At 39.7% G+C, this 27,059-nt stretch overlaps 1 protein-coding gene across 1 annotated transcript; it reads right to left on the reverse strand.

Annotated features, from left to right (window-relative positions):
- Window positions 1-924: 924 nt before the first annotated feature.
- Window positions 925-27,059, reverse strand: slc35g1 (solute carrier family 35 member G1). The gene is made up of 5 exons (XM_061909589.1): window positions 26,624-27,059; window positions 21,108-21,282; window positions 11,243-11,377; window positions 10,918-11,114; window positions 925-5,734 (listed from the first exon to the last, which is right to left on the reverse strand). Exons 1-5 carry the CDS (start codon window positions 26,919-26,921, stop codon window positions 5,322-5,324), a joined length of 1,218 nt encoding a protein of 405 aa, XP_061765573.1. The 5' UTR covers window positions 26,922-27,059; the 3' UTR covers window positions 925-5,321.

Raw genomic sequence — 27,059 nt, forward strand, 5'->3', positions numbered from 1 at the left:
GTGGGTTCCCTCCAGCTTCCTCCCACTTCCAAAGACATGCACCTGGGGATAGGTTGATTGGCAACACTAAAAATTGGCCCTAGTGTGTGAATGTGAGTGTGAATGTTGTCTGTCTATCTGTGTTGGCCCAGCGATGAGGTGGCGACTTGTCCAGGGTCTACCCCACCTTCCGCCCGATTGTAGCTGAGAGAGGCGCCAGCGCCCCCCGCGACCCCAAAAGGGAATAAGTGGTAGAGAAATGGATGGAAACTACAGTAGATTCTTATTAACACAAAATATAAGGATTAAAAAATGTAAAAGTGTTAAAATGATGACAGTGCATAATCTCCACTCTGCATGAATGTACTGCATGCACAAGAAATCAGGGAGAAAACTACACAAAAAAGTCTGACAGAGACCAACTACATGTAAGCATATACTCAATGACCACACGACAGTTTTAGTCTGTAACCTGACTCATCATCAGCCGTTGTCAGTCCACTGCTGGACGAAAGCCTCAGCATGTTTCTGCCATTTGGCGTACTTTTCATGTTGGTTATTAGCCTACACCTTCCACGCTGGCTTGGTGCGGGTTGGAAGGGGTATTTTATATCAGAGATCCTTCTCCTAGACTAATTGCCTTACTGGGCTGTTGAACTTAGTCTGTCCTGTTTGTTGTCCGCGCCCCATTTACCCAGGGACCCGCTCAGCTTTATGGCGCTGACAAGGTGCAAACGGTTCTTTGTGTGCATTTTATAGACGTTAGTTGGGTCTCACTAACCCCACACACAACCTCCCATCTCATGCCTGGACGTAACCTGACTAGGTGGTTTATTTTCTTTTTCTTCATGCTGTCCTCTGCGGCCTTGGGAAGCTTTACTGTCAGGTGGCGTTTGGAAGGAACGGTCAAACTAAACCATGGATTTAGTCACACGCAAAAATGAATGACGTCTGAAGCATTTTTATTACTCAACTAAATATAATCCATATACAGAATTCATCCATGTCATAAATGACAATAAATATTTCCCATATATACACCATGTATATACCTCAAATATTACTTGATAAGTTCTAAAATAAAAAATGTCTTTACTTCTCAGAACTTAAAAAAAAAAAAAAATCCACACTACTTTCAAACCATTTAATAATAAATATTTTTGGGAGCATAAAAAAAAAAAAAGGCTAAATAAACGTCTAAATTTAACTTCTTTTCAGCATAGCATCATCATTATGGTGTGTGCATGAAAAAGAATGGAAATATATACTGGATGAAAATATAAGTAACCCCGTCATAATTAATGAGTAGTGCACTACTTGAAGAGAACCTACACAAGGATTACATGACAGTCATTGAAAGGATGTACAGTAGCGAATGTAACTCTCCCATCGGCCGGGAGTTAAGACCCAGGGGACAACTGAACAGTCTTTTAGGTCGTTTTGTCCCAAATACTGTCCTCAGCTGCCTCAAACACAAGAGTTCACTAAAGGCACTTAATCATCAACTGACAGTAAAATTGCTATTTAAGTTGTGACATACTCCAGAGAGAGACAAAAACAATATTAGGATGCGATTAAATCCATTTTTCCAGTCATTATCTGTAGTGATTCCCGAGAGAATCCTACTCTACATGATCTGAACTATGTATGTAACAAACGTTCTAATAATTGATATCAGGGAGGGATATTGATTAATCGTTGACAATTCTATTGATTATAAGTTGAAGGATGATTGAGTGCATTACCAGGCTACAACCAGCGGAGGCGCTGTTGATTCCTCTTGTACGGGGGTCGGCAACCCGCGGCTCTTTAGCGCCGCCCTAGTGGCTGTGTGGAGCTTTTTCAAAAATGTATGAAAAATGGAAAAAGATGAGGGAAAAAATATATTTTTTGTTTTAATATAGTTTCTGTAGGGGGACAAACGTGACACAAACCTCCGTGATTGTTATAAAGCACACTGTTTGTATTAAACATGCTTCACTGATTCGAGTATTTGGCGAGCGCCGTTTTGTCCTACTAATTTTGGCGGTCCTTGAACTCACCGTAGTTTGTTTACATGTACAACTTTCTCCGACTTTCTAAGAGGTGTTTTATGCCACTAATTTTTCCGTCTCGTTTTGTCCACCAAACTTTTAACCTTGTGCATGAATGCACAAAGGTGAGTTTTGTTGACGTTATTGACTTGTGTGGAGTGATAATCAGACATATTTGGTCACGGCATGACTGCAAGCTAATCGATGCTAACATGCTATTTAGGCTAGCTATATGTACATATCGCATCATTATGTGTCATTTGTAGATATATTTGAGCTCATTTGGTTTCCTTTAAGTCCTCTTAATTCAATTTATATCTCATGACACACTATCTGTATGTAATATGGCTTTTAATTTTTTGCGGCTCCAGACATACTGTATTTCCTTGAACTGCCGCAGGGCATATAGTATGTGCTTGCCTTGAATTACTGCCGGGGTCAAACTCGCTTCGCAAAATAATTAGCGCATGCTTAGTATTACCGCCTGGTCAAACTCGTGACGAGTGACACTTCCCCTGTCATCATTTTCAAAATGGAGGAGGCTGATTTCAACACCAGTAATTTGAAATCACATAAAGGGAAGAAGATTAAGAGATATTCAGTAGGATTTAAGATCCAAGCTTACATCACACTCAAATTGTTATTGCATGCCTTTGGTAAGTGCCGGAGTGAGAAGAGGTTTTAAAATAATTAGCGCATGCTTAGTTTTACCCCATGCCTTTGGTAAGTGCAGGAATGAAAATAGGTTTTAAATTAATTAGCGCCCCGGCGGCAATTCAAGGAAATACGGTATTTGTTTTTGTATTTTTGGTCCAATATGGCTCTTTCAACATTTTAAGTTGCCGACCCCTGCTTTAGTAAGATATGAGAACCTTTGGCGGCGTCCACCACCCTATGGCACGAGTCTTCTGTTTAAAACAGGATTTCGGAACATTTAGAGGGACATTTTCCCATTCCGGTAAAAATATGAATACAATTTTTTTTTTTTACAATTCTTTGTAAATTTGCCCTATTTGTCAAACGACACATTGGTGTCATATTTAAGTGCTAATACAGCTGGTGTGTAAGCTGGGGTTGTTTGCGTCACGTAAACACTTTGTCCTTCAGACAAAAACGTTTTGTAATCAATTTAAGACATGTCAAAAAATCATTTTAAAAAGGGAACTGCACACTTTCTTGGCATTTTGCCTATCGTTCACAATCATTATGATTTTTTTTTTTAAGGATTCTACATAAAATTAAAAAAAAAAAGCTTGCAAAATACATCTAATGGGAGTCACAGCTGTAGCCTTCAAAGCCCTCTATTAACCTGTTGTATACACACTGCAAGTATATATATATAATGTAGCAAAAAATATCCATCCATCCATTTTTTAACCACTTGTCCCTGTCGTGGTTGCGAGGGGTGCTGGAGCCTATCCCAGTTCCATTTGAGCGGAAAGCGGGGTACGCCCTTGACAAGTCGCCACCTCATCACAGGGCCAACACAGATAGACAGACAACATTCACACACTAGGGCCAATTTAGTGTTGCCAATCAACCTATCCCCAGGTGCATGACTTTGGAGGTGGGAGGAAGCCGGAGTACCCGAAGAGAACCCACACAGTCACGGGGAGAACATGCAAACCCCACACAGAAAAATCTTACGCCCAGGAATTGAACTCAGGACCTTGGTATTGTGAGGCACATGCACTAACCCCTGTACCACCGTAACAGACACATTTATAACAAAACGTGATATGCAGAATATTTACCGTATTTCGGTTATCTTAAGCACTACCGGGATTTATTTCCGTTCCCATAGCAAGGCACTTCCGAGTTGATACATCGGGAAACAAACGCTACAATTTTTGGACAAACGAGGATTGACAACCTTATCTTTTTTGGTATACGGAGAATGAACTGCACCTTACAGAAGCGAAGAGAGGGTGAAACGTTGGAGCGGATGTAAGCCGAGACAGGGAGGTCGGCGTAACTTGACGCTGAAAATGTGGAATTTGGAGCCAAACTATGCGGACATACAGTACACGCCGTGCGAACCCAAAATAAACTAGAAAATAACTTACCCGCCTGGCTAGAGGACAACAGTCCATCAAGGGCAGGGGTCTCAAACACGCAGCCCGCGGGCCAATTGCGGCCCGCGAGACGTTATTTTGCGGCCCGCACCTCAATATGAAAATTGAATGTTGGTGCGGCCCGCGAGCTTTATATGAATGGCGCTTTGTATCGTCATACTTGTATTCCCACAATTTTTGACAGTTTTGGAAATCTTTTGTGTGACATCAAGCACAAAATTGCACTTTATTTGTTTTTAACTATTGTAGTGGCGTTCTGTACCAAATGTGCACTTTTGTGTTGTTTTGATACATCATCTTAGTGACATCATGCACAAAAGTGCACTAATAGCTTGTTTTAAAATATCTGACAATCTTGCACTTTCTGTTTTGGAAATGACATGAATGTTTGTGCCACTGCTTAATAACTGTTTAATAAATGCAGTTTTGGTCAATTGACTTGGTTGTGATTTCCCTGTCTGCAAGAAAGTTTAAAAGTAGCATATATTAATGCAGTATGAAGAAGAATGTTTTAATGTAGACACATAGACTCATCATATTGGTGTGATTACATGCATCAAGTGTTCATTCAAGGCTAAGGCAAAATATTGCGATATATATTGTGTTTTGTGACATAGCCCAAAAAATATCAAGATATTAATAAAAGGCAATATCACCCAGCCCTAGCTCCAATTAGCTGCTTGCAAGCCACCGAGAATGAACCAATTATTACAAATTAGAATGCAAAAAAACCCATTTTTTTTTATTTTTGTCTCATATAAGGATTTTGGACGACAGGCAAAATTCCAGAAAAATTGCAGTTTCCCTTTAAGACATTTTGTAATGATTAAAGACTTTTTGGACACAGTGTGGATGGTCCTAATGCTGGCTTTGGTTAACTTAAAACAGGCTCAAAAAGGATGATCTTTGGTTCGTAAGTTGTTGTTCTTTTAACAGCATGGTGGCCGGCGACCAAAAGCTATTGCGCAACATATTTGGCCCCCACAGGTTGCCCGCTCCCACTATTAAGTTTTATTTTTAATAATTTAACTCTATTGCACTTTAGAACAAATATAAAATAGGAAGTATGTTCACAGGTAACAGTTGTTTTTTTTGCACACAGAAGTACTTCATGTCAGTTACACTAAGACGTGTTTTTTACTCTTAGATGTTTCTCTTTAACCTTTTGTAGGGTAAAAAAAACCGATCAAAAGAGTAACAGGATAAATAAACAGCTATACTTAACTATTCGCTTTCAGCTCCTGCGTGAGTTGTGACACCACTTCTTTATGGCCACGCCGCTGGTGCTAAGCACTATGCATAGAGCCCCCCCGAGGCTCAACATGGTGGGCGCGCGGCCGAGGAAGATGAACTGGAAGAAGAAGGCGAGGACGACGTCCACGGTCCTCACCAGGGCCACGGGGCCGGCCTTTTCCACCTGCAGGGCCTTGGTCAGGAAGGTCTGGCCGGCGATGCCCAGGACGGCGATCAGCATCAGCATCCAGCGGTCGTGGCCGCAGTCGGGGAGCTTCCATTCGCCGAGGACGGTGACGGCGATGACGCACTCGATGAAACCGATGACGGCGTAGTACCACACGGAGAGGTAGTAATGGACGCTCTTTCCGAGTTTGCGCAGGATGACCATTGTACAGGCGGCACCGATTGCGCCTGTGGAGGAAGCACAGTACAGTCCATCAAGCGGTGCGGCTTAATAGCTTACCAAAGTCGTACTAAAACATTTTCAAAGATTTTTGAGCGCCGTGTGTAATGTTCTATATTTTCAATTTAACTTATAAAATGTTGGTGTTTACTTGAGTCATATTGCAGTGTCCATGTGTCGCATGTGAGACTGCCATCTACTGGTCACACTTATTACACCGCGTACCAAATAAAATAGCTCTGAAGTCAGTAAGCAAAACAAGAATTATTCCTTACATTAGGCGCACCAGGTTATAAGGCGCACTGTTGCGTTGTGAGGGGAAAAAAAGGAAATTAAGTGCGCCTTATAGTCCGGAAAATATGGTATAAATCACTCTGCCTTACATTTTATTATTGGTTGTGGCAACCTTCTACACCATTGCACTTTGTATGCAACGGCAAACTATCCATCATTATCTGTTCACAGATTTTCTTGATGGTTATCATATATAAATCCCTCCTTAGTGTGGGTCCCTTTTATTTGTGTTCTTACAAGTGTGGAGATTCCAGTTGCTACAGCTTAAGGTCACTGGACATACTGACCATGTTTTTCCTAGAACCAAGACAAATCTTGGGGGTGAAAAGCCCTCAGGTATGCTGCTCCCTGACTTACAAAAGGATCTGAGGTTACCTGAGCTAATTCCTCCGGTGGATTTCAGTTCATTTTAAAAGGATCAAGAAACTGTTTCTATTGGGCATTGTACTTGTTTTATACTTGCTTTTATTGAAACATTTTATATTTTTTTGACTTATCCATGTTTTTGTCAAAATATGTAAGTCCTTTATATTTTAATTGTAGCGTGTGAGTGCTGCTGTTTTTGTTGATGTTATACGTATTTCTGAAATGTCATTTTGCTGCCCTCTTGACCAGGTCACATTTTAATCTCATGGAGGTTTTTTTTTCCAGGTTAAATAAAGGATATTGAAGTCAGGAGCATGTTTGTTTTAATGTGAGGCCACACAGTGACAAATCTCTTTTTAAGACCGAATGCTATAAAATATGGTTTGAAGTTGTTAATGGTGACTACTTGTGTCATGCAACACAAAATAAAGACATCCATCCTTCCATTTTCTATTACGCTTCTCCTCACACCAGGTATAGTAGGGTATTTCTCATATTTTCTGTAAACACAAATAAAGACATATAAATAATAAATATATTAATTGGACAACGATAACCTGACATACATATTTATATAGATAAAGATAAAATAATATAAATAATTAGGGTATAACGGTACACAAAAATTCCGGTTCGGTACGTACCTTGGTTTAGAGGTCACGGTTCGGTTCATATTCAGTACAGTAAGAAAACAACAAAATATAAATTTTTTGGTTATCTATTTACCAAATTTGTAAACAATGGCATAAAATACATAAGCACACAGGGTCCATTGCCAGGGTTAATTTGGTCAACATACATAAAATAAAAACTAAATAAGATAAGGCTCAGAATGGTTTCTTAACAAAACCTTTCTACATATAAAGTGCTTTTTTTGATTTATTGATTGAAACTTTTATTAGTAGATTGCCCAGTACAATACTTATTCCGTACAATTGACCACTAAATGGTAACACCCCAATAAGTTTTTCAACTTGTTTAAGTCAGGGTCCATGTTAATCAACATTAAACTGCCTCCAGTTGTTGCTCGGATTAAATAAAATGACAAAAGTTTTCTTCTACATATAAAAAGTGCAACATTAAACAGTTTCAAGTCAACTCAGCCTCAGATTAACTATTCCCCCCAGCCTGGCTAACTTGGTAGTAAGAGTATATATATGGGCTTATTGTTCTTCCACCATAGAAGTGGGTCAAAATCTAGTTTTAATGCAATACAGCAACCCCCCACGACCCCGAACGGGACAAGCGGTAGAAAATGGATGGATGGATGGTCTTAAATGTGCTGCTATAAAAACATTTGTTATTGCTTTAGCCCTGCCTGGCTGGCCGAGGAGAGGCTGCTTAAATGCGGTGTTTGCACCACGCTCCTCTTTCTCTTCCTTAAAGCGATGTTCAATTGGGGCTGGTGCCGCTTCAAAGGGGTTAGCATGTTTGTCGTGTTGGCAGAAGCATACCCTACTGCTGCTGAACAATGTCAGCAAACCTCCGTCCTTCATTGTTGTATCGCACCGCGCAGCCAAAGTGTTCCCAAACGGGAGATGTTAACGAGGCAGGAGGGTCTTCCAGCTCTGGCTTTTGCATATTGTCCTAGCCCGGTCGCTGCTAGCCTGCCGTGTGATGTGCCTCACTCTGCAATGTTTACACAACGTGCGGTGCGCTACCTAATATGTCCGTGAGGAAACTCGTTCGGTACACCTCCGAACCGAACCAAAACCCCCAAACCAAAACGTTTTAATACAAATACACGTACCGTTACACCCCTATAAATAATACATTAATTGGACAAAGACTTTTCTTTATCTTTCCCAACAGTTTTCAGTCACGGTGAAGCTGACACAATTAGTCAAATATTGACTTTTAAATTGGTATTTTTATTAAATATTACATTACTTAGCGCTACAAAAATAATGTTTCGGTGCTCGACGAAATATGCACCGATCTAAAAATTAGGCCCATCTTCCTTCATCCACAGTCTAAGACAGGTCTGGGGAATTATTTTGACTCGGGGGGGCCAAATTTAGAGAAACAAATGTGTCTGGGGGCCGGTATATCTGATTTTTAGGAACACTAATACAAAACCTCAGGATGACGTCTGATTGAATGCTAAAAACATTATGACAGACCGTCTTAAAAACGGAATGGAATTTAAAAAAATGTTTACTGAATGAGACACCCAGAATGTACATGAAATTAAAGAATGTGGGATTTACAATATTACCTATGAACGATAAAACACTGAATACTGACAACATATGAAAGTCACACCCTGTCTTGATGGATATATTTTACAATCAAGCGAAACGAAACAAAAATCCAACAAACAGCCAAATATGAACGCAAAGGGAAAAAAATCACCTAAAATATGATATATCTGATACATCACAAAGCTTTAGAACTTTGTTGTAAAAATCTCCTTCCGCGTCTGTCCCTGACAACCCCATTTCAGGCTGGCCGATCTGGAAACATTGTGTGGAAACGTGACTTAAATGACCATAGTAACTAGTATATCATGCAAAAGCGCAGATTCCAACCATTACTCAGTGGCCTAGTGGTTATAGTGTCCGCCCTGAGATCGGTAGGTTGAGAGTTCAAAACCCGGCCGAGTCATACCAAAGACTATAAGAAAATGGGACCCATTGCCTCCCTGCTTGGCACTCAGCATCAAGAGTTGGAATTGGGGGTTAAATCACCATAAATGATTCCCGGGTGAGGCACCGCTGCTGCCCGCTGCTCTCCTCACTTCACAGGGTGTGATCAAGGTGATGGGTCAAATGCAGAGGACAAATTTCACCACACCTAGTGTGTGTGTGAGACAATCATTGGTACTTTAACTTTAAAATACTTAGTATAATTCAAGACTTATGGTCATTTAAAATATCACTGCACAACATAATTGCAGCTACAGTTTCCATCTTAAAGATCTAAAACAATTATTTGTGAATGTCTGGCAGGCCAGATTGAAAAGGGTCTTAATTTGCCCAGGTCTGGTCTCAGACGTGACTCTGTATATCAGGGGTCCCCAAACTTTTTGACCCGGGGGCCGTATTGGGTCAAAAAAAAATTGACTATATATATATATATATATATATATATATATATATATATATACATACACACACACATACATATATATATACACACACACACACACACACATACATATATATATACACACACACACACACACACACATACATACATACATACATACATACATACATACATACATACATACATACATATATATATATATATATATATATATATATATATATATATATATATATATATATATATATATATATTAGGGCTGTGAATCTTTGGGTGTCCCACGATTCGATTCAATATCAATTATTGGGGTCACGATTAGATAATATATCGATTTTTTCGATTCGATTCTCGATTCAAAAACGATATTTTTCCGATTCAAAACGATTCTGTATTCATTCAATACGTAGGATTTCAGCAGGATCTACCCCAGTCTGCTGACATGCTAGCAGAGTAGTAGATTTTTTTTTAAAAACTTTTATAATTGTAAAGGACAACTGATTGCAATAATGTAAATTTGTTTTAACTATTAAATGAACCAAAAATATGACTTATTTTATCTTTGTGAAAACATTGGACACAGTGTGTTGTCAAGCTTATGAGATGCGATGCAAGTGTAAGCCACTGTGACACTATTCTTTTTTTAATTCTTATAAATGTCTAATGATAATGTCAACGAAGGATTTTTAATCACTGCTAAGCTGAAATTATAACTAATATTGATACTGTTGTGGATAATATTCATTTTAGTTTCACTACTTTTGGCTTGTTCTGTGTCGTGTTTGTGTCTTTATTGCAGTTCTGAGTGTTGCTGGGTCAGGTTTGGTTTTGGAATTGGATTGCATTGTTATGGTATTGCAGTGTATTGTTTTGTTGAATTGATTTAAAAAATAAAAAATAAAAAAATTCATAAATCGATTTTTTAAAAATGAGAATCGATTCTGAATCGCACAACGTATTCGAATCGATTTTTTCCGAGTGTAAAAACTCTACACTCGGGGTTTAATGTATGTTTCCCCAACAATTTCGCCATTTTTCCCCCAATGCACTAATTGACTGAAAGATCGTGCACTTGCTGCCTTTGTGGCGCAATCGTGATGACGTCCCGTTACTGCCGGGAAAATGCATTTTTAGACAATATGATCTGCTTGAGCGGCTAGGAGCCCTAATAACAAGCGGTAGAAAATGGATTGATGGATAGGCGAAAAAGGACTGATTAAAAATAAATTAAATAAATACCTTTTTTTTTTTTAGTCGGGACTACCCGCGGGCCGGATTTCGGACGCTGGCAAGCCGCACCTGGCCCGCGGGCCGTAGTTTGGTGATGATATACAGTGTATATCATCACCATATTCATGAGCTAATTAGCATGACCATTTATGGTTGATTGTGGGACGACACCGGGGAGTAACACGCATTTGCTGTACAAGGGAGGACCAACAACCCAAATGGTAGATCTATCAAGCAGTCCTCGTTAAATCACCTGCAAAGGCAGCGATCGTCCCCTTGATGTGGTTCACGTAGTTGCCCTCAATTCCCTGGAATTGCTTCCCAAAGAGAAACGGCGGCCTGGCGATGAGGATGACGCCCGTGAGGGTAAAGACGGTGAAGACGCAGTCCCACAGCGTACATTTCTCCTTCAGGAATATCCAAGCCAGCAATGAGGTGAAGACTGGATTACTGAGGGTGCAATAAGGAGTTACAGCAGCATGCGTTGCTAAAACTACACGATGAAACAAAGCACAACGGGAAGCGGGAGGTAAAGTAGCAGCAATAAGAGGTGTGAGGGCGTGGCTTATTCTACTCACCTGAACATGATGACGATCGCATCAGCCAGCGGCATCTGCTGCACAGCATAGAAGAGCAAGATCATGGCGTTGGAGCCAAGGAAACCCCGCAGGAAGAGATATGGACGTTTGTCCCGCGGACCCAGGAAGCCTGTCCTGCAGAAGCACACATGACGGTGACGATGAACGGGATGGCAAATGGAAAAAGAAAAAAAAATGGAGGCTGTGCGACAGTGAAAGGTAATGGAAATTACATTTTGGTTAAGAGATGACACATGGATGGATGCACGGGCTGAAAAGTGGTCCGGAGGTAATTTTGTGGAGGGTGGATTCATAAAGAAAATGAAAAAAGATGAATAGATGAAAGGACACAATAGTGAGTCTTCATCCATTTGATTCAAATCAATAAAGCCATTTTAGGAAACATAACATCAAGTGCTATTAAGCACAACATCATTAATACTCTTGAAGATGAAGCAGTAAACTAAGACCATAAATTGGTCAAATGGGGGATAAATATTAAAAAAATAATCAATGATGTGTTTTTTTTAATACAAATTAAAAATAAACAATGAAAATCACCACAATAGAATAACTGGTAGAATTTTACATCAAATGTAAGTTTATCACCACAAATATATTGTTTAAAAAGACGATCAATTTCTCAAAAGGCATAAGGGGACTTTATTACTTTTCATATTATTTTTATATCTTTCATATTATTGCTTTTGAAAAATAATATGTAAATTAGGTCATATTGTTTTAATATGGAGATATATAAAAAGGTAACAAATTACCTGACAATATACTTTTTGTTCAGGTAATTAATAAAAATTAAAAAATCATAATACAAATACAAATTACATAATCAACGTAATCTATCTTATTCATAAAGTGATTAATTGGTAACATTAGTATCATATTTACTAATTTGTAAGGTAAGTATGTTATTCAACTCATCCTCGTGTTTAGAAAAGAATAAAACTCTACATTAAACATTTATATATTGTTGCTGACAAACAAAAATCCAGAAAAAAAAATACAAATTTATAAAGGGGGAAAAAATTGGTGATGAGCGTTTGTTTATTGCCACACGATATGAATGTGGGAAACATTTTTGTATAATTATTAAAAGTGATTGTATTCAGACCTAGGGCTGAGTAAACTGTGTGGCCAATTTCCTAAATTGCTAACATTTAAATTAATAAATTCTATATTTTATTAATTGCGATACAATCTGCACTTTAATAATGAAAATGTTTCAACTCTGTAACAAACCCAAATATGGAGTTTATTTTTCTCTTTAGCATAAACAGGTTTTAAAGGGGTCATAACATGATTTTCTAAATAACTTAAAACACATCATTGTGGTCTACATCAGTGGTTCTCAACATTTTTTCAATGATGTAACCCCTGTGAACATGTTTTTAATTCAAGTACCCCCTAATCAGAGCAAAGCATTTTTGGTTGAAAAAAAGAGATAAAGAAGTAAAATACAGCACTATGTCATCAGTCTCTGATTTATTAAATTGTATAACAGTGCAAAATATTGCTCATTTGTAGTGGTCTTTCTTGAACTATTTGGAAAAAAAGATATAAAAATAACTAAAAACGTGTTGAAAAATAAACAAGTGTTTCAGTTTTAAATAAAGATTTGTACACATAGAAGTAATCATCAACTTAAAGTGCCCTCTTTGGGGATTGTAATAGCGATCCATCTGGATTCATGAACTTAATTCTAAACATTTCTTCACAGAAAAAGAAATCTTTACCCTCAATATTTATGGAACATGCCCACAAAAAAATTCGCTTTCAACACTGAATATCGCATTGTTGCATTTCTTTTCACAGTTTATGGACTTACATTCATATTTTGTTGAAGTATTATTCAATGAATATATTTATGAAGGATTTTTGAATTGTTGCTATTTTTAGAATATTTCTAAAAAATCTCACGTACCCCTTGGCATACCTTCAAGTACCCCCAGGGGTACGCGTACCCCCATTTAAGAACCACTGGTCTACATAACATGTAATTGCGGTTCTTTGATTAAAAAAAGATGCATAGATTATGTTTTATAGACCTATTTTACAAGCCATTTTTAAAATGGTTCGTTTTGAGAGGCGGAGTCGTTAAATGCAAATCTAAACCTGCACCTCTGAAATGTTTTGTAGGTTTTTTAGCTTTCTTGCTTTTTTGTGGACAATGGACATACAGTAGGTGACCGCCACCTACAACAACACATCATCCCAGATGATATAGGGATCAGCGGCTCACCAAGGTTTTTTTGTCGGTACTAATGAGAGAGACGAAGATGTGGGCGCACAAAAAAGGAGCAAAGCCTGGCTGACGTACAGGTCTGGAACTATATTCGCTGACCAAAGTTACATTTCTACATTCAAACTCTCTAATGCTCTATACTGAAAGTGTACAAATGTATATTGACAATAAAAAGCTTTTGTATTCTACATCATTTTAACAACTCTGCTGCACGGCTGTTTGGAGTTGTAAACAAAAAGAGGCCTAAGGCTACAAAGTACGCGTGTACGCTACAAGCAACATTGCGAACGTAATAACGGATTATATAATTTACTTGTCCATTGCAAAACAAAGTAGGTACTGATTTGATAAAAAATGTGTTTTTAGCTGATATCCGGTAAGAGGCGACTTTTTACCACAATTTTCTCACCGAAACCTGCCGGTTGACAAGTGGTCGGGATCCATTTTCGCTTGACCGTTGTGATCCATAGTAAAGCTTCACCTCCGGGAATTTTAAACAAGGAAACACCGTGTTTGTGTGGCTAAAGGCTATTATCGGCCGATAAATGCTTTAAAATGTAATATCGTAAATTATCGGTATCAAAATCAAAAAGTAAAATGTATGACTTTTTAGAACGTCGCTGTACGGAGTGGTACACGGACATAGAGAGAAGTAGAGAGCAGTTGCGTCTTCCAGTGATACTTGCCAACCCTCCCGATTTTCCCGGGAGACTCCTGAATTTCAGTGCCCCTCCCGAATTTTTCCCGATTTCCACGCAGACAACAATACTGGGGGCCTACCTTAAAGGCACTGCATTTGCGTGCCGGCCCAATCACATATCTACGGCTGTTCACACACACAAGTGAATGCAACGCATACTTGCTCAAGAGCCATACAGGTCACACTCAGGGTGGCCGTATAAACAACTTTAACACTGTTACAAATAAGCGGGGCACTGTGAACCCACACCAAACAAGAATGACAAACACATTTCGGGAGAATATCCGCACCGTAACACAACATAAACACAACAGAACAAATACCCAGAACCCCTTGCAGCACTAAATCTTCCGGGACACTACAATATACACCCACCGCAATCCTTTTCCACCCACCTCAACCCCGCCCCTGCCCCCAATCCTGCCCACATCAACCTTCTCATGCTTTCTCAAGGACAGCAAGTCTCAAATTCCAAACTGCTGTTTTGAGGCATGTTAAAAAAAAATAATGCACTTTGACTTCAATAATAAATATGGCAGTGACATGCATGCATTTTTTTCCTTATGTTGAGTTGATTTATTTTGGAAAACCTTGTTACATTGTTTGATGCATCCAGCGGGGCATCACAACAAAATTAGGCATAATAATGTGTTAATTCCACAACTGTGTATATCGGTATCGGTTGATATCGGTAATTAAGAGTGGGACAATATCGGAATATCGGATATCGGCAAAACAGCCATTATCGGACATCTCTAGATTTTAGGAAATAATTTATTTTGCCAAAAGACGGTGATGCTATTTGTCTTGCAGTAGAAGGCTAAGCTATCTACACAACAAATCAAGCTAACGCATCACAACAAAACGAGGCATAATAATGTGTTAATTCCACGACTGTATATATCGGTATCGGTTGATATCGGTAATTAAGAGTGGGACAATATCGGAATATCGGCAAAACAGCCATTATCGGATATCTCTAGTTTTTAGGAAATAATTTATTTTGCCAGAGGACGGTGATGCTCTTTGTCTTGCAGTAGAAGGCTAAGCTATCTACACAACAAATCAAGCTAACGTTGCTAACATACCATTCAGACATTTCTAACCTACTGTTATTACTTAGTTTCATTGTGTCCTCCATTGCCATAAATAGTAGCAATGGAGCCTGCCATTAAAAGTACTTTTCCCCCCCCCGAAAAATCTATTTTTGTTAAGGTCTGTGGTTGAAGGACTTGTGTGTGCAGGCAGGGATATGAAAAGTAGCGGCCAAGTTACGGTTGTCGTCTTTTCTTCATAGTAAACTTGCACCTCATTATCGGTCACCTTACTAGTCTCTCAAATTTAAATAGCAGTTTCAGTTCGATGTTTACGTCGCGTGAGCAAAACGTAGTCTAGTAAAAGTAGCTAAACAAGCCACTTAAAGGCCTACTGAAATGAGATTTTCTTATTTAAACGGGGATAGCAGGTCCATTCTATGTGTCATACTTGATCATTTCGCGATATTGCCATATTTTTGCTGAAAGGATTTAGTAGAGAACATCGACAATAAAGTTTGCAACTTTTAGTCGTTAATAAAAAAGCCTTGCCTGTACCGGAAGTCGCAGACGATGACGTCACAAGGGTGAGGATTCCTCACGTCCTCACATTGTTTTTAATGGGAGCCTCCAGCAGCAAGAGCTATTCGGACCGAGAAAACGACAATTTCCCCATTAATTTGAGCGAGGATGAAAGATTTGTGGATGATGATATTGATAGCGAAGGACTAGAAATTTTTCTTTTAAAAAGTTAAAAAAAGGCGATTGCATTGGGACAGATTCAGATGTTTTTAGACACATTTACTAGGATAATTCTGGGAAATCCCTTATCTTTCTATTGTGTTGCCAGTGTTTTAGTGAGATTAAATAGTACCCGATAGTCGGAGGGGTTTGTCCACGGGTGTCTTGACGCCAGTGTCTGAGGGAAGTCGACGGCAGCTGCATGGACGGCGCAAGCTCAGCTGATCTCCGGTAAGAGGCGACTTTTTACCACAATTTTCTCACCAAAACCTGCCGGTTGACCAGTGGTCGGGATCCATGTTCGCTTGACCGCTCTGATCCATAGTAAAGCTTCACCTCCGGGAATTTTAAACAAGGAAACACCGTGTGTTTGTGTGGCTAAAGGCTAAAGCTTCCCACCTCCATCTTTCTACTTTGACTTCTGCATTATTAATTGAACAAATTGCAAAATATTCAGCAACACAGATGTCCAGAATACTGTGTAATTGCGCCATGAAAAGAGACGACTTTTAGCCGCAAATGGTGCTGCGCTAATATGTCCCCTGCAACCCGGGGCGTCACGCGCACGCGTCATCATTCCGCGACCTTTTCAACAAGAAACTCCGCTGGAAATTAAAAATTGTAATTTGGTAAACTAAACTGGGTGTATTGGCATGTGTTGCAATGTTAAGATTTCATCATTGATATATAAACTATGAGACTGCGTGGTCGGTAGTAGTGGGTTTCAGTAGGCCTTTAAAGCCGGCGAGACGTGCAAGTTAATTTTTGCCAACAAAAGTTGCAATGTCTTCTTTTACTGTGTCTTCATGGCCCGCAGACAATTGGGTGGTAATGCTAGTAGTTTCTTTTGTTTTGCCCTGGACAATTGGATTGTTGGTTAACGTAGCGTCATACTGCTGCTGTTGCTTCACACACACAAGACTACCAGGGTGTGAGGTGGAGGGTATCGATATCATGCCCTGTGACTCGATATCACATTTAAAAGATATTGCATTAAATATAGTTATTTTACCCATCCCTATTCATTCATGAATACATTCATTTGCTGACTGGCAAACGTTTCTATTTCACATGACAAAATCACACTTTGTGTTTATTTCTATAGTTATGATTATTTCCTGTTTTGCGCATTTACAGTATTTATTTTAATCCATTTTTAATTAAAAAAAATTGTATAGGCTCCAGCAGTTCTCCTTATAAGTATTCAAATCAATTCTGATTCTCACAATGAGATCACTTTTATATAATTTTCAATTAAGTTAAAGATGTTAATCAACATTTTTCTTATGGGACAGTATAGCTCGGTTAATAGAGTGGCTGTGCCAGCAACTTGAGAGTTCCAGGTTCAATCCCCGCTTGTGCCATCCTAGTCACTGCCGTTGTGTCCTTGGGCAAGACACTTTACCCACCTGCTCCCAGTGCCACCCACACTGGTTTAAATCCAACTTAGATATCGGGTTTCACTATGAAAAAGCACTTTGAGTCACTAGAGAAAAGCGCTATATACATATAATTCACTTCACACTTCACTTAATCTGTATTTAAGTATACATTATATTAGTATAGCCATTTATTTACGGTAAGTGGGTTTATCCTTAACATTCAGTAAGTAACACTTTAAATTTTCCAAATTACATTTTTTCCAAGTCATCTTTTCTTTTTACATTACTGCAATAATATTGTTCCCTGGCCTTAACAGTGTAATAATATCGTATAGGGGTGTCACGGTACACAAAAATTTCGGTTCGGTAAGTACCTCGGTTTAGAGGTCACGGTTCGGTTCATTTTCGGTACAGTAAGAAAACAAACAAATATAATTTTTGGGGTTATTTATGTACCAAATTTGTGGACAATGGCTTTATCCTTTTAACATTGGGAACACTTTAATAATTCTGCCCACGTTAATCCACATTAAACTGCCTCAAGTTGTTTCTTTGATTAAATAAAATGACAAAACCTTTCTTCTACATATAAAAAGTGCAACATTAAACAGTTTCAAGTCAACTCATCATGCTTGATTTAATACAGCATTTGGGAAGCCTGTAGTTGACTTATGTAAATGTTATATTTTTGTCAACAAGTGATACCAGACACCCTGCCATTCAAAACTAGGCTGCTATATTACGTATGATTAATGTACCTATAGCTGAAAAATAGTACAATAGCAATAGGAGAGACTATTCATCCCTGAAATCTATGGAGTTCATGTTAGTTCATGTGAAATAACAGACAGACAGGGCTTTGCTGCCCTTAACACACGCACGCACGCACGCACGCACGCACGCACGCACGCACGCACGCACGCACGCACGCACGCACGCACGCACGCACGCACGCACGCACGCACGCACGCACGCACGCACGCACGCACACACACACACACACACACACACACACACACACACACACACACACACACACACACACACACACACACACACACACACACACACACACACACACACACACACACACACACACACACAGCAAAATTAGGTAACGTAACACTAAAAGCTAATTAGCCTTCACATCACCTTAAGCCAGAACTGTGAGCGAGCTGAACTGCAGTTTAAGTTTCTAAAATGTCAACGGGCTCATAGTGATGTTTGTAATAGTTATGACTGGAAGGTGTTTTTTACAATTTGGGGAGTGTACGATGTCCGCTGCTAAACACATGTCTGCTCGACAATGAAGCATTTACAACATGCGTTCTGAATACGTACTGCTGATTGGCTGTTACATCGCTCTGAATACGCACTGCTGATTGGCTTTGTATGTAACCAATCAGATGGTTGTGTGGGCGGGACAATGCTGGGTGCTCAGTGCTCAGACAGAGGCAGAAAGCAGAGCAGCTTGTTAAGACTTTAGAATACAAACTTGTTCGATACACCCTCGTACCGAACCGAAACCCCCGTACCGAAACGGTTCAATACAAATACACGTACCGTTACACCCCTAATATCGTACTATAAGATTTTGATATTGTACATCCATAGTAGATATTATAATAGAAATGTGTGTATTCATCACTGGATGCTCTCTGCAGTGGTCGCTCTGAGCATTTCACGCTTGAATACGCCATCAAGAGTAGTAACCGGACTCAAATATTCAGATTGGACAAGCTCAAAATTTGACACGTTTACAGTAGACCAGGGGTGTCAAACGTACAGCCCACAGGCCAGTACAGGTTTTATCCAGCCCGCGCCATGAGTTTGCTCAGTATAAAAATGAGCAGAACATTTTTGAATGAAAGAAACTGCTGTTCTAAATATGTCCACTAGATGTCGCAATAGCAATTCTTTGTATCTTTGGAGGTGATGCTACATATGTAAAAAAAACATTAAACCACATGATGTTAGTTCACCAGTCGAGGAAAATGAGCAAACTACATCCCGTAATTTGATTTTGATATTATTTTTTCATCTTGATGGATTGAAAACTAACACCAATGAGGTGACTGATGAACATTATCACATCATTTATTCAGCAAATATAAATAACAACCAATAAAGATAGAATACTACTAACCGCAACATGTAACTGTAAAAAAAAAATAAAACACCACAGCATTATGATTTGTACATTTTCTGAATGTGCTTGTTCTATTTCTAAACAACGAAAACAATCTGAAGTTGTCTTTATTTTTAAGTTATCATGCCGTGATTTTACCAGTCCGGCCCACTTGGAAGTAGATTTTTTTCTCCATGCGGCCACTGAACTAAAATGAGTTAGACACCCCTGCACTAGACAAAACTCCCTTGCGTAAAAAATCTACAGTGGGTAAAAACTGCATTGTCATTTATCTTTAAGTGTAGGATATACATGTATCTGAGTGTGCCAAATATATTTTATTGATTGATTCACACTGATTTTTTTCTGACTCTGCGACTTCTTCCTGGTCGCTGTAATGTGACTCAATTCACACGTCGAGTCGAACCAATCAGGTTTACTCAGATTTTCCGTCACTTCCTACCCTATCCATCCATCATCCATCTTCTTCCGCCTATCTGAGGTCGGGTCGCGGGGGCAGCAGCCTAAGCAGGGAAGCCTAGACTTCCCCCTTCCTACACTAATTTCATGAAATTTGATCAATTAAAAATATAATTGTGAAAGCTATTTTTCTGTTTCTTTAACAAGCTTTTAGATTATGAACCTTCTTCTTTGGCCAAATTTCCTAATGATTTTGTTCAGTTTACAAATCAGACTTAGTTTTATTGTGTTTACAATAATATTGAATCTCTCTGTGAACCCCTAGACTTTTCAGAGCAAAAAGGCTCTCTTAAATGGAATTGGGTGTTTAAATCAGCACAAATGATTCCCGGGCGCGGCACCGCTGCTGCCCACTGCTCCCCTCACCTCCCAGAGGGTGAACAAGGGGATGGGTCAAATGCAGAGGACAAATTTCGTCACACCAAGTGTGTGTGTGTGTGAGACAATCATTGGTACTTTAACTTTAACTTTAAAACTGCAATATTGAACAAGCAATGCTTATATATATTTATAGTGACATACAAAATAGAGTTTCAAATAATAATAACAATAATTAGAAAATATCAATGGCATCCATCCATCCATCCATTTTTTACCGCTTATTCTCCTTTGGGGTCACGGGGGGCGCTGGCGCCTATCTCAGCTACAATCGGGCGGAAGGCGGGGTACACCCTGGACAAGTCGCTACCTCATCGCAGGGCCAACACAGATAGACAGACTACATTCACACTCACATTCACACACTAGGGCCAATTTAGTGTCGCCAATCAACCTATCCCCAGGTGCATGTCTTTGGAGGTGGGAGGAAACCAGAGTACCCGGAGGGAACCCACGCAGTCACGGGGAGAACATACTAACTCCACACAGAAAGATCCCAAGCCTGGGATCGAACCCAAGACTGCAGGACCTTCGTATTGTGAGGCAGACGCACTAACCCCTCTTTCTTAATATTTATCACAGGAAAATAATACCTCGATCACAAAATTCGTCTTAACAAGATCTGTCTGATAATACTGCTTTCATTTGAATTATTTTTTTCTTTTTTAATTTTACATATTTGTGGTGGATTAATGTGTGCATTCAAATGCCTCCACGCTTGACCGGTATAAACCTGGAAGTGACTTTCACCAGCACACTTACTTGTGGTAGATTAGTAACGGCATGATGAAGAGCATCTGGAAGAAGCAGCGAAAGCCACTGATTTCGATGGCGTGCACTCCCTGGATAGACTTCACCAACAGGGAGATGATGGAAAAGAAGACTGTGGACAGGAAGGCGAAGAACAAACCCCTGCCGGGACATCTCTTTGGCTTTCCTGGTGTAGGAAAACACACGTAATGAATAGAAACATTTCAAGCTGAGTAGGTTACGGTACTGACTTGTAAAAACAAACCATTGCAAGACAGCATGTGCAAATCCTGCAATGATACGCTTGCCAAGGTTATGTTACCTTCTTTGTGCTTTGTGTTTGTGCTATCCCGTGAGGAACCTTTGCCCAGATAAAGGCCGGACTGTTGCTGGTAGTATGAATGATGAGGTACGATGCTATCTCATTTCCTTCTACAGTTCCTAAGATAACCAGAATGGTTTCTTCTTCATTGCTTCACCTTTTTTGCCCTGTCATGATGTTATGTAATAATTGGCAATTGACTTACGTATACTTTTGCACAATCTACTGCAAGAACAGGATCCTGCTTAGCCGATACTAATTTAATCTGTTCGAGGGGCGTTTCTAATATTGGGTATGGTTAGAAACAAGTACAGTATTGTTCAACTTCAGGGCTATCAACTTTTCGCTCAGCCTATTGTACCAACTTACACTGGTTGCAAATGAGTCAGAACAGGTATCAATTACCAGGGCAAAGGTCAATTATTATTATAGAGTGAAAAGTCAACAAAGTACAGTGGGGCAAAAAAGTATTTAGTCAGCCACCGATTGTGCAAGTTCTCCCACTTAGAATAATGACAGAGGTCTGTAATTTTCATCATAGGTACACTTCAACTGTGAGAGACAGAATGTGAAAAAAAATCCAGGAAATCACATTATAGGAATTTTAAAGAATTTATTTATAAATTAATGTGGAAAAAAAGTATTTGGTCAACCATTCAAAGCTCTCACTGATGGAAGGAGGTTTTGGCTCAAAATCTCACGATACATGGCCCCATTCATTCTTTCTTTAACACGGATCAATCGTCCTGTGCCCTTAGCAGAAAAACAGCCCCAAAGCATGATGTTTCCACCCCCATGCTTCACAGTAGGTATGGTGTTCTTGGGATGCAACTCAGTATTCTTCTTCCTCCAAACACGACGAGTTGAGTTTATACCAAAAAGTTCTATTTTGGTTTCATCTGACCCCATGACATTCTCCCAATCCTCTGATGTATCATCATTGTATACATGTTGGTATAAACTCAACTCATTGTGTTTGGAGGAAGATGAATACTGAGTTGCATCCCAAGAACACCATAACTACTGTGAAGCATGGGGGTGGAAACATCATGCTTTGGGGCTGTTTTTCTGCTAAGGGGACAGGACGACTGATCCGTGTTAAGGAAAGAATGAATGGGGCCATGTATCGTGAGATTTTGAGCCAAAACCTCCTTCCATCAGTGAGAGCTTTGAATGGTTGACCAAATACTTTTTTTCCACCATAATTTACCAAAAAATTATTTAAAATTCCTACAATGTGAATTCCTGGATTTTCTTTTCACATTCTGTCTCTCACAGTTGAAGTGTACCTATGATAAAAATTACAGACCTCTGTCATAATTTTAAGTGGGAGAACTTGCACAGTCGGTGGCTGACTAAATACTTTTTTGCCCCACTGTAACTAAAATCATGCATACAGTATATATCAGGGGTCGGGAACCTTTTTGGCTGAGAGAGCCATGAAAGGCAAATATTTAAAAATGTATTTTCGTCAGAGCCATATAATATTTTTTAATACTGAATACAACTAAATGCGTGCATTTTTAATTAAGACCAACAATTTAAAGTATAATGAGTCTCTTATTATTTTTAATAACATTGCCATTCTGAAGCTAACCTATAATAAATAAAATACTTATTACAATTAATGCGATTTATTGATCAGGTGCGGTAGAAACATTTATTTTGAACGTTATTTTTAACACCGTGATTACCAGCAGAATTATTCATTGCTTATGGTGTTAAGCAACGTCAGCTAAGATTTATCTGAGAGCCAGATGCAGTCATCAAAAGAGCCACATCTGACTCGAGAGCCACAGGTTCCCTACCCCTGTTATATATGTTCATTTAATACTAGGAGGTAAACCGTGTATTGTTACCAAATTCACTTTGAGGATGTCCGTCATATAAAACGCTTCCCTTTGGACGAAATCATGTGATGCTAAGCTGCCGTGCTGAGCCAACATCAGTCATGTGACTTTTGCACCACGATAAATTAAACATGTATAAAAAATGTAAACGAACAAAAGTGCCGAACCCTGCGGCGCGCACTATATTACTTTGTGGCTTTGCGAAATAAATTACAATATACAGTGGTGTGCCTTCAGGGCCAGCAAGGCCTTCTCTCTTGGCCTAACATAACCAGAGATCAAGATCATAATTAAAGATAAAAGTAATTTTTTATTTTCTTTCCCTCAATATCCAAAAAGTATTCATATTGTCTTCATTTCATATTACGCTCCTTCCAGTGCTGTTGTTTTTAGGTTGTAGAGTTTTTTATCCAATCAGACTTCAGCTAACTTATGTTGCCATAGTGTACCAAATCTGCCTAGAGCCTTCAGAATCAACATTGCAGGCGTCCGTGCGCTGCAAGTGAACAGGGATATACATTTGACGGACAGTTGCGATAGCCAATCAGATCACGAGTTGTTGTCAGTAAGGCTTTCTCGATGGCCTAAGGCAAATACTGTATATAGTCATGTTACGAGCTAGGAAACATAAGAACTCCATTACCCAGCATGCCATAGTAGTGAAGAACATGCAATAGCCCCGTTTTGGGTGTTTCATGTAGACATGCCGGCAACGGGACGTTTTTGATGAGCACACTGTGGAGTCAACTTTAAGAACTCAGCCAACACGTCTCGTCTGCATCTTTTATGATTGGACAAGACAACACATATATTTGCAAAGCCATTTTCAAGAAGGATATGGAAAGAGAAACTACATCTAGTGAGATAATGTCAGCTGACCCAGGAGATGAGCTCAGCTGTCTCGGCAATGAAATGTGAGTTTAGATATTTTATTACTTTATTTGTTCATGTTTGATATGTTTTTTGCAATTTTAATTTTGACAGTACCACATAAATAAATAAATGATAAATGGGTTGTACTTGTATAGCGCTTTTCTACCTTCAAGGTACTCAAAGCGCTTTGACACTACTTCCACATTTACCCATTCACACACACATTCACACACTGATGGAGGGAGCTGCCATGCAAGGCGCTAACCAGCACCCATCGGGAGCAAGGGTAAAGTGTCTTGCGTAGGACACCACGGACGTGACGAAGTTGGTACTAGGTGGGGATTAAGCCAGGGACCCTCGGGTTGCGCACGGCCACTCTCACACTGCGCCACGACCGTCCCTAAGATATGTTTTAATTTTTAAATGCGCCAGAAAACCACCCGTTTTGTACACGGTAGATAGATGGTAAATGGGTTGTACTTGTATAGCGCTTTTCTACCTTCAAGGTACTCAAAGCGCTTTGACACTACTTCCACATTTACCCATTCACACACTGATGGAGGGAGCTGCCATGCAAGGCGCTATCCAGCCCCCTTCCGTAGCAAGGGTTTAAGTGTCTTGCTCAGGACACAACGGACGTGACGAGGTTTGTACTAGGTGGGGATTGAACCAGAGCCACTCGGGTTGCGCACGGCCACTCTCCCAACTGCCCCACGCCGGTTGAAGTGATTCATTGCCCAGTAGGGTATAAATGTCTTTCTGTATAGTACTTGTCCAGCAATGGTCATGTGGTGACATCAATGATGGTACTTTGAGAGGTAATCATTGAAGTCAGACGTCACTGAAGGCCTAGGTGGGAAACACACGGCCCGCCACTGCAATATACTGGGATTTTGGTGGACAATATGTGATGCTGAGTTGGGATAGCAAACGTTTGTCACGTGACACTTGAACGCTCAGTACAGCCGTCATGTCTCTGGTTATTTAAAAAAAAAAAAAAGGTTAAATGTTCCAAAGACTGTATTGTTCCCAAATTAGCTGAGGTTGATGACGTGATACACTCCTTACATTTTAGTCAGAACATGTGTGCCAAATTACCAAAATGACACGAGTGCCGTTATCGCTGTGGCGACGTCACGCGGATGCAACTCAAAAACAGGAAGTCTTTCAATGTATATTAATAATGAGGGCTCTTTAACTAAGTACACAATAAGTTCTAAACTACAAATGACACGAGCATCGATATCGATGTGGCGACGTCACGCGGACGCAACTCAAACCAGGAAGTTGTTCAATCTATATTATCTTTCATGGTTCTTTCGCTAAGTACACAATAAAATATGTTATCCCTGTGATGACGTCACACGGATGCATATCAAACCAGGAAGTCTTTCAATATATTAATTATAATGGCTCTTTTACTAAGTACACAATAAGTGCCAAACTACAAATGACAAGAGCACAGTTATCCCTGTAATGACGTCACGCGGATGCAACTCAAACCAGAAGTCTCTCAATGTTTTAGAACTCTACATTAAAACACTCTCTACCTCTAACAACAAAAAAGCTGTGAAAACAATGATGCTGTGTTCCAAATTGAAGTTATTTACTGAAATTGAGTGAGCCTATGGCTTTGCACTTTGTTTATCATATATATACATTTTTTTTCTTTTTTTTGTATTCTATTTTAGTTACTTTGAATTCACAATCCCCTGGCGCTGTTTTATTTTGTACTGTTTTGTACTGTTTTTGTACTTATTTTTGATTATTGTTTCTCGTCTGTTTGTAAATGTTTAAATTTATAAATAAAAGTTAAAAAATTAAAAAAAATAATAAATAATGTTTAAAAATATATTTTTCAGGCTTCAATAACATTTTTTATTTTTTACATCTTGTTAATACGTAAAAAAAAAGTATTTCAATGTATTTTAATGATAACGGCTCTTACACTAAGTACACAGTAAGTGCCAAACTACAAATGACACAAGCACCGTTATCACTGTAATGACGTCACGCGGACGCAACTCAAACCAGGAAACCTTAATGTATATTAATTATAACGGCCCTTTCAAACCAGGAAATCTTTCAGTATATGACGGCTCTTTCACAAAGTACACAATAAGTGCTAAACTCCAAATGACACAAGAACCGTTATCGCTGTGATGACGTCACGCGGACGGAACTCAAACCAGGGAGTATTTCAATATATTAATTATAACGGCTCTTTCACTAAGTACACAATAAAATATGTTATCGCTGTGATGACGTCACGCGGATGCAACTCAAACCAGGAAGTCTTTCAATATATTAATTATAACGGCTCTTTCACTAAGTACACAATAAGTGCTAAACTCCAAATGACACGAGCACCGTTATCACTGTGATGACGTCACGCGGACGCAACTCAAACCACGAAATATTTCAAAATATTAATTATAACGGCTCTTTCACTAAGTACACAATGATAAGTTTAAACCACTCACCATTGTCGTCAATGGATGCCGCCTCCCTGGTGACGCAGCACGCCGGCGGGCACAGAGTTGCCCTCCGGCCGCCCTCCTCCATTGATTTAGTTCCGCCGCCTGCCTCTTCCTCAGCATCCCGTAAACGAGCCCTTTCTGCCCACTCCGTTCCGTCGCGCCATCGGCCGTCGTGCTCGTCGTCGCTGCCGCCACCGGCGCTGCTGCTGTCGCCATGACTTGCCACTTTCTGGAACACCACAGTGACGTGGTCCCCCGCGGATAAAGCGCTCTCCTTCGGGCAGTGGTTGCGGTCATCCATGGTGAGAAGTGCGGGCCGGGCAGCAGCATGCCTCGACACGGCCACAGCCGGCTCCTTGGTCGCACGCAAGGGGCTGAAATGAGATAGTTAATGACTAACCTTGGTAGGTACACACGCGTGCAGTGCTCGCTATGGCCA

The sequence above is a fragment of the Nerophis ophidion genome, linkage group LG08 (genome assembly GCF_033978795.1).
Source record: "Nerophis ophidion isolate RoL-2023_Sa linkage group LG08, RoL_Noph_v1.0, whole genome shotgun sequence".
NCBI lineage: Eukaryota > Metazoa > Chordata > Actinopteri > Syngnathiformes > Syngnathidae > Nerophis > Nerophis ophidion.